We start from the raw sequence: 9,535 nt of genomic DNA on the forward strand, positions 1-9,535 counted from the left end.
CTCTTGCGGTTCCTTCTGGAAAAAATGTGTTTATATTATGCTGTTTCAGTTTGTCCTCCTGCAGAACAACTAAAAATAATGCTCACTATTCTTGTACAGTGTATGTTAGCCTGCTAAGAAAATTGGAACAATGCAGAAGTCATCCTCAGTGGCACATCCCCACAAACACTGAGAGGATCGAACTAGAAAATGAGTCTGGTTGGCTTTTGTTAGGAACTTTACATCTCCTTTGATAGGACCAAAATACTGGTAACTAACAGTGGCTCAGATGACAAGTTCAGGGATTCTATCACAGCATTCCTAAATCTCAACACTGCATGTACCTGTAGCAATCTGGAAGCTAGGATGGCTTTTGAAATTCAATATAAACGCTGAGTATTGCATATTAAATTAATACCAATTTTCCTAAGGAAATTACAAGGAACACTTCTGAGAGGGAATGTGACACACCTAATTTCTTCTTATAGGTGTAGTTCAAATACTGCCTGCAACTTTGAAGGTACCTGTACTTAATATTCACTTATCAAAGCAAGTTCACCATTTCCCACTCTAATTATAATATGAATAAATAGGATTATTGTCACTGAGAACATCAGGACATTAGACAGTGTCATTCATCAGTCTCCAGATTTTGGTGTACAAAAATCACTTCCAAGCACAGCCCTAACTCAGCCCCAAAAAAAGCTACAGGAAAAAACAAACAAACAAAAAAAACCACAGGAAGTGAAGAAACACAAACTGCTGGGGTAACAGAGGAAAAGAAATACCTGTTCTATATAACTGCACACTACTAGAACCAAATATCCTTATTTTTCTGTTTTTCTCCTCCTAACCTGTTCTGCATTTAAAAGGGGACTTGGTGGCAGGGTTTAGATGCAAATACTCTCTATGCCCTTATCACCTGGTGGGTCTGTAAGAATGGCTTGATTTTCTTCTTGCTACTATTTAATAAACTACTGTGGTATGTAACAACATCATCTTGTATCTGACAAGTACAGACAGAGTAAACATGAGAAACTGACTGATGGAAAGGGTATGAGAGAGAGAGTAATTCTGCTAATCATGTTAGGTTTCCTTAATTCCTCAAGGGTCTCATGCACTGAAATCACAGATAAAGATGTGCAGAACATGGCTTGAAGCTGTGGGAGAACACGAGCAGTGTTTTGAGACCCTGTATATGGGCGAATCCCATCCATAGTCTCCCCTAGGTGACCTTAAGTGCAAACATCAGACACCTGGATGTCTGAACTAGTCACCTTAAACCTCTTTTACACCCAGCATTCACAAATACACATCTCTCAACAGTGAGTCGCTAAGAGTAGTGTCTACAATGGACTCTGCTTTGTCCTCTGAAGGCGATGTTTTTGACAGACTAGCTCAGAATTCAGAGTTCTAACCTTCAGATACCCAAAGTGAAGTGAGATGACGCTCACAAATTTCCATTACACTGCAACTTCTATGTTTTGAATGGCATAGAAAGGTTTGTTAAATAAATAAAATCTTGGCGCATACTCCTAAATGATGCAATGGCAGCTTCTCAGGGATTACACATCAAACCTATCCATCAAAAAGCAAGATATATTTTTTCACAAATACACAATTTACTTGGGAATTTAGTAACAGCACTGGGTCCCCACGTATTAGTACAACTTACCTTAGTATCAGCAATCTGAAGTTCTTCCTTGCTTTTTATCTGAGAGTTCTTCGTCACACAAACTAGGTTGTTTTCAATTCATTAAAGTCTGGTATATACACGTATTTTGGAACCAATTTAACAATTTAGTTACAGGAATCCAATTTTCTACTGGAATTGGTTAAATCTTTGTGACCTCCAGTGTGGAAAAACTTAAGAGCAAACCCCCTTAAAAAGCCCCCAAACTTGATGTCTCAAAACATGTTTTCCTGTCTCCTAAAAAAACCAAAACTATAGCAATAAGGACATTAAGTGATATGGGTACATGGACACTTGAAATTAATATTGAGATAGAAAGTGTCATAAAAATTTGACATGTAAAATAAGCCCTTATAGTTTCACTTATGTCTTTCTTGCCTTATTTTAGTTATGTTTAAAACACTGTTTTTGACAGAAAAGCTAGAGTTGCTTTAGAAGCAGCTTAACAAAAATGCAAGTTCATAGAAAAACGTATCTTAAGAGTTCACTATAAAAAAGGCACAGGGCCCATGTAACAAAACATAGAACAAAAATTTTCAGGGAAAAATTATAACCTTTTAAACATTTGATGCAGGTAAATACAATTAAAATATACCCAGTAAGTCTACTATGTGCTCTAATAATAAACAGCCATTTAAGGTAGCTGGTGTTTCTTCAGTTTACATCTGAAGGGTAATTTATGAACTTAGCAGTTACTTTACATATAATGTTTTCAGTAACTAGGTTTATTTCTGAAAATAAAATGAAAATGGGCTTAAGTGTGGTTAAGAAAGCTGTGAGAACTGAATTTCTGAATTCATGAATCTTCAAGCAGGTAAACATTAGACACCAGGTCATGTGTTTTGTAAATGTGAAATGTAAGATTTCATCTGAAGTTCCATCGCTGCATTATAAAACTACTGAGCTGGAGTCAAAAAAATGTCATTAGCAAAAAAGACTTGTTCAGGCTACAAAGCAGTATTTACTTACCTTCGTGTGAGTTACAAGGTGCTATTCAAAACCTGCAAAAATATGCAAGGCAATATCTCTGCCTAATATCCACGTATGATGTGTTCTTGTTTGTGTGGATAATGTGTGAAGTATAAACATATACAGAGAAAGGAAAAAAAACCACAACAAACAGGACTGCCTCCCCCCAAACTTAAGTAAAGAATGGTCCTTAAATTACTTCATGTAAGGAAGAAAAGCAGCAGGAAGAACGTGGATATACTTGACAGTTAAAAGCTGTTTGCAGAAGTGTGAAGTATTGCTGGATACCACGGTGCAGATTTCATTCTCGGCACTAGCACTGCAAATGCAAGACCTTAGAGACAGGTGCCAAATCTAAATGACAAAAATACAACTCGAAGGGGAGCAGTCAAAGGCTGATTCGCAGTGCCCTCCGGGCAGCCTTTGTGTAAAACAGAGCACAAATGGATCGATACTTACCTTTGCTAGATCAGAAACAGTTATTACCTTTATGGAAAAATATAAAGCTTAATCATGTAGTTTTCATCCCGAAATCAGCTGTGTAGATTGACAGGCTCGTAATCATACAACTGTCATATGATACAAATGAAACTTCTAAAAGCGTCTCCCGTTTGTGCTTCTCTGCATGTGAATCTTTGAAGGTGAAGAAAAGCAGTTTGGTGCCATATTAAGAAAAATCCCCCCAAATCCTACACTCCCTAGTCTTGCCGAGCCCAGAATGGATGGATATTCAAAGAAAATGTAAATGACTATTCAGGAATATCCCTATGCGATACATACATTTGAACAACAGTGCAGGTGAAATGGCAGCAGTCCTTTCAGGCTTTACAGCATTGTAATTATGATCGCTTGCCCAGGACGGTGTGCTGACTTCTGCTGCGGGCTCTCTAGCCACTGGATGAGCGTTTGCCTCACTCTTGGCAGTTGTCAGAACAGTCTTCTTCAGATTCATCTCTCTTTTCTCAGGAAGAGGTCTCTTTTGGTTTGGAAGAGGCTTAGTACCTGCCTGCATGATTAAAAGCAGCTTAATTACTAATAATCAACCATATTTTTACAAACAAGCAGAGATACAATTACATTGTACACAGATTTGTTATCATAAGCTCCTGTAAATGCACTTGAAATGACGTCATTTCACATTCTATAAAGCAGTGGTAATACACACTGTAACATCAGGAAGAGAGAACGGTAAAGAAACCACTCCAAAACAGCAGTGTTTCTCACCAAATTGTGGGGTGGGGATTATTGGTCTGTTTGAAAAACTACTGCCTGTTTTATAGAGGTTTTGCTTCCCAGAACGCACATGCAATGCAGACACATTAGTTCACAATTCACAGTCATTCTAAACTACTGCCCATGGAGTTAAAAAAGGTAACATTAATTTGGAATTAAATTAAAATTAAGACGATGTACTGCTTATATTTTTAAGGTAAATTAATTAGGAATTAATTGAAATAATTTTTTAGAAAGTTTGCTGCCATCTAGAAGGCCCTTGCAAAACATTATCTCTACCTAGAGGCAATTATCAAAACTTTTTAAAAGTAACATCTTAATTGTCAGAAGAATTAAACAATGCTTTTACCACAGAAAAAGGGATGAGAACCCCTCAAAAAATAAAACAGAAAGCTCATCCTCAACACATGACATGACAATTTTATTTCACTAAAAGGAGAGCACAGAAATAAGCCACAGTGCTTCAGTAGCAGTGGGCTGGATGAGGAACAGGAGCTTACCTGCAGCTGAGATTTGGGCATGCCAGGTTTTTCAGATTTTGGTTTGATCTTCTCTTTAGGTTTTGGTTTGGCATCTTTGCCAGCACTTAAAAACTTCATGGTGGCTGCTGCATGTTTGAGAATGCAGTCATTGCTGCAGTACACTGAGTCGGGCTGAGCCACGTTGAAACAGCCAGGACCGATGCACTTGGATGCACCCGGAGCTTCGATCACCTACGGATTGAAGTGGAGCGAGTTCAAACTTCCAAGAGGAAATCACAGAATCACCTTTAGTACATGCAGAGTACAGCCGTGGCTGCTAGGAACTTACACAACTGCCAGCTTGAAGACTGGCATGTATCATTCATGATAAAACAAACAACCCCTACAGGTGTAAGGATTTCACTCTCGTAACACATCATTTTCAAAGCAAGTTGTGCTTGCAAAGCAAGCTGTGATTTCAAGCCATTAGTCTAGCAGTGGACTGAGGGTGGCTGCTTTCCTACTGTTTTGGATCTCCCATGCACACAAGTGCTTTTTTCTGACCGTCTACATCATGTAAGAAATCTCCTTAATGCAGAACTGGTTTCTCAGAAGCAAGGTTTATACAACACATTTTACATATATATCCCCCTCAACCACAGCCACTGTCCTCCACCTCACACACATGCAAAATGCTTGAAACACTCTGCTATTCAGGTGTACAGGCAATTCTTGCTCTAGAGGTTGATCAAGTTTAATTCTAGAAGTCTCTAACTTGCATAAACACAATAATTCTCCCAGACAATTCTGCCATAGCCTAATTCTTCTTACACACTGAAGTTTGCAGATGCAATCAGTATTTTCCTCACAATTACTCACCATTTATAGCCAACTGTTACAGACAAAACACTTTCTGTTCTTACATTAAGATTTAGAAAACAGCACATTTACTGAAAAATGAGCACATCAGGTCTAAGTCTAGAAATACCTGAAAGCTCCTTAGGCTCCAACATATCACCTGAAGGTATTACGCCTTTAGTGTCTCTCTTCTAGATTACTCTAGATTACTGTAGTTCTAGACGGCCTCTCCCTTATCAATACACTGCAACTTGTAATTACCAAAAGTAAGTTTTTGAGGAATATTTCCAGTTTAAAAAAATATGTTATTCACATAGTGTGGCTGATTTTCCCAAACAGAAGTCAGTAAGACAGCATTGATCTGCTGCATTTGGAGAAAACTGAGGTCTGGGGAGTTTTCCCACACAAATTAAGCATATGCTTTAAGAATACTTTTCCAACAAGTACACACTTAACTGCACAGTGCAAGAAAGAAGTATTGATTTATGTACCCAAATGTCCTGGTTTGAGATAGAACAGAACTAATTCTGTTTAGTGATTTCGCTTTTCAGTCTCTTCTAAGTGATGGCACTTTCCAAAGTTAACAGCATGTTTCTGCAGACAGTGGTTGTTTCTAGCTATGACAGCACTGGATGTTGACAGTCACTGCCAGCGCTTGGTGTGCAGAAAGGCTCTGGCTTATACTGGCCCCTGCAAAGGCCAAGGTCACTGCTAAATCCTATGTACCACACTGGGGGTGCAGTAAGTTACAGGCCACACCTGCAAGGAGAAGTGGACAGGACAGGTGACCCTGGACTGACCAAGATGTTTCATCACACAGGCGTCACATCTAGTACAAAACTGAAGGATCATGAGGGTCAAGCTCTCTTCCTTCACTGGCTGGTGTCAGAGGAGGACTCTGTTCTGCCTTCAATCCCAATCTGTGCGTTGCTGAATCCAACTCCCAAATCCAGCTCCTTAATCCAGTTCCTGGTGGCCGCTGAGATCAGTCTGGGACTTTCCCAGTGTTTGCCCACAGCATCAGTGGTGACGATGACATGGGGTTGGGTTTGTATGTATTTCATTTTATTATTATTTTCATTAAAGCTGGTCAAGTTCTCTCTTCCAATCCATGAGTCTCTCTCCCTTATCCCTTTTCTGTTCCCCTTTGGGAAGGGAGACGGGTTAGACAGCACCTGTCATTCATCTAATATCTGGCCCAGCCCTAACCTGTGACGCACCTCCTAAGCAGCACCTCAAACTTTAGATTAACTGAGCTGCCATTTCTAATTAAGGGCATTTACTCAGATGATGGCAAAACTTTCAGTGTTGATGTTATTAGATGATTTCCAGGAGTTTTAATCACAAACCAGAACTCTACAGCTACAGGTGCTTATGGACAGCACCAACAAGGAGCCTTTCTCAAAGTGCTTAGAACACTGGTTTCGGAGAACAAATAAACTGAATATGGAGACTCCTCAGTCACCGTAACAGAGTGACTTCAGTACATCAACACAAGAAACAGCAACGATCTTTCTGCCCAGAATGGGCAGGGAATTCCATGGGGAAAGAGAGGTGCTCATTTATACAAGCCACAGAGGGATCTTAACAGAGGCACGAGGGACCGTGTGGGCTAAACCAGACAGACTCAACCATTCAGTTCTCTCAAAACGTGGTACCACCTGGCAAACACCAGTAGAGCAGTTCCGTTCCAAATGCCTAAAATGCAGTAGTTCTCCCATATGAGGCAATGAGTTAGTGATAATTATGATGTTCTTTCACTGAAGGAGAGACGCTGAACACATTTCAAGTAACTTGTTCACATAACTGGTGATACTCAGAAAACAGAACTTGAAATTAATGCTGACACTGTCAGTGAAAGGCAGACCAACACCAACAGAAATGGGCTGCGCACAAAGCTTTTTTGTGTGTAAAAAGAGCAAAAGTATTTGAAACTGTCTGAAAGCATTCTGAGGCAAATACTGGTTTCTACACATTTATCTTAAAATAATAATTACTTCTATATTCAGCTTAGACCGTTTTGATCTCTACACCAAGCTCACTACGCTGATATGGACAGCTCTGCTCCTTAAACAGCCTGGAAGGGGGAGCGTGCCATAAAGGTTTTGTAGAATGGATACAACAGAAACATTCCTCCTGAGAGACAATTATTCTTAAACTTGTAATACTTTTTCTAGGGGTGGTTCCAAGTTTAAACATGAGGTGTGAAAGAACAAATTCATAAAGAACAACATTCAAACAGCAGAAACAATCAATGTGCTCTCCAAGGCACAGTAAGAATGAAAACGTTCAAGACGCTGGGATTACTACTGTGGCTTTGGCAGCACAAAGACAACCACCCTAGAATGAAGTTTTTTAATTTGTGAACATTAAGCTGAAAAGGCTTTTCTGCCTGTATTTTAACTTGACCATGGAACGGGCTACTACAGAATTTGAAGTTTTATATCTTATCCCAGAATTTGCACTAATTCAAAATACATATTTTTATGTTAAAAAAGGCAGTATAAAACAATTCTTTATGTAATAACCACCTGAAGCATCAGGACAAAAATCAGGACTTAAGCTTCACTGGAAGCACAGCTGCAATTCATTCCAACAGACACTTGTCAGGGCAAGTGAAGTGTTTCACTGACATCAAAAACGTCAAAATTGTCTGAGATTATTTCCTAACCCGTATAAACCAGTCCAGAATTCTAAGATTTTTATAAAAAGAACACCTTATTATTTGACTTCCAAAAGAATATTTAGGAAGGGCAGAATAGCACAAAGCCTTTCCTTACAGAGAGCTTTTAAATCCCCCTCTTCAAAATCACACTTTCAGTCTTAGCCCCTGTACTGATAGACCCATGGATAAACTTCTGCTAAACAGTAATATTTAACTTATTTTTAAAGTCACATTTACAGCCTTACAAGTAAGCCACTGTCCCAACGTACTCAGTGAAATGTGAAAAGCAAGAAACGATTAAAATACTTACAGGCTGAAATATCTTGAGTTTTTTCTTCCCACTTGGATTTGCAGCTTTTTCAATCCTACCCTTGATTCCTTGGTCCTCAACAGATTTTTGTTCAATTGTTCCTATGCTTGTGAATTCTGTGCCATCCACATTTACTTGCCCCGTTTTAGCTTCCTGTTGGTCTATTTCTGAAACAGGCTCATCCTGTCCCTGGAGAATGGTGCAGTTTGGACAGATATAGTCCTCACCATTCCTTTCCAACAATCGCCCTCGAGCCTCAGAAATACCCACGCAGTCACCATGAAACCATTCCTCACATCTATCACAACAGATCATAAACCTGAAAAGAAAACCCAAGGAACAGTGAAACAGTGTGAGATTAAAAGACAATGCTCCACAGATATTTCAAGAGGCAGATCTTCAGCACCCTGCTAAAGTACCGATATATACAGATATGCCTCACTGGCCATTTCTGTATTCAATTTTTCATCCCCTCTTAAATATTTGCTCTAAACTACCACACACTCCCTCTTCCCCCCCCCCGCCAACTTCAGACCAACCCAACAGCTCCTTTACCTACACTCAAACTTAGGCATTAGTGTTTGGATTAATTTTTCATCACAGAACAATTCCAACTACTCCCTGCATTTTGAGTTGAAACCTTTGCTTACCTGTTGTTATGAGGCTGACGACAAATACAGTACAGTGCGTTTGGGTCATAAATCTCAGACTCAGGTTTGCTTTTGGGAGGTTCTTCAGGTTCTTCATCCGTGATCCCTTTTGTGCCAAGGGCAGGCTTCACCTCCTTCTGAACCTGAAGGTCTTCGGTGTCTTCCTGAGACACAACCACCTGACTCGCAATCTCAGTGCTGTCTGCAGTCTCAGGCTCTTCTTTGACAGGCAGCTCAGGCTCAACCTGTTTTTCAGACTGGACGTCACCTGTTTCTGGAGGATCTTGTTCTGAATTTCCTTTCCTCAGGCTGTTCTGTACCTCCTTCCCCGTCAGCTGCACAGGTTTCTCTTCGACACGTTTCTTTCGGAGTCGATTCTGCAGCTCCTTTAGCGTTAACCCATCACTATCACTATCAGAAGTACCATCTTCCTCTTCTTCCACTTCCTCCTCCTCCTCCTCTTCCTCCTCCTCCTCTTTTGTGAGTCTGCTTTTAGCAACTTTCTGATCCTTACTGCTCCTAGTGACAATCCTCCGAGTCACAGGTTTTATGTCTGGAGTGCTCTCAACACTATCTTCTGAAGCAGTTTCAGCATCTGTGGCTGGACAGGACACTGCTTCCCCTGAATCTTCCAGGGCAGTAGGAACACCCCTTCTTCCTCTGCGTCTTACTGTGGTAAGAAATTCTTCCTCTCTTTCCGTTCGCTTGGGTTGTCGT

The 9,535-nt window shown here is 40.1% G+C and overlaps 1 protein-coding gene across 1 annotated transcript in view; it reads right to left on the reverse strand.

Annotated features, from left to right (window-relative positions):
* The window catches only part of DIDO1 (death inducer-obliterator 1), a 35,869-nt gene that overhangs the window by 26,037 nt on the left and 297 nt on the right, over nt 1-9,535 (reverse strand). The window contains 5 exon segments of the mRNA XM_010136828.1: nt 3,422-3,647; nt 4,375-4,587; nt 8,169-8,487; nt 8,819-9,293; nt 9,333-9,507. Of these exon segments, the coding sequence (XP_010135130.1) occupies nt 3,422-3,647; nt 4,375-4,587; nt 8,169-8,483 (754 nt within the window). The 5' untranslated portion in view covers nt 8,484-8,487; nt 8,819-9,293; nt 9,333-9,507.

The sequence above is a fragment of the Buceros rhinoceros genome, unplaced genomic scaffold (assembly GCF_000710305.1).
Source record: "Buceros rhinoceros silvestris isolate BGI_N320 unplaced genomic scaffold, ASM71030v1 scaffold18815, whole genome shotgun sequence".
NCBI lineage: Eukaryota > Metazoa > Chordata > Aves > Bucerotiformes > Bucerotidae > Buceros > Buceros rhinoceros.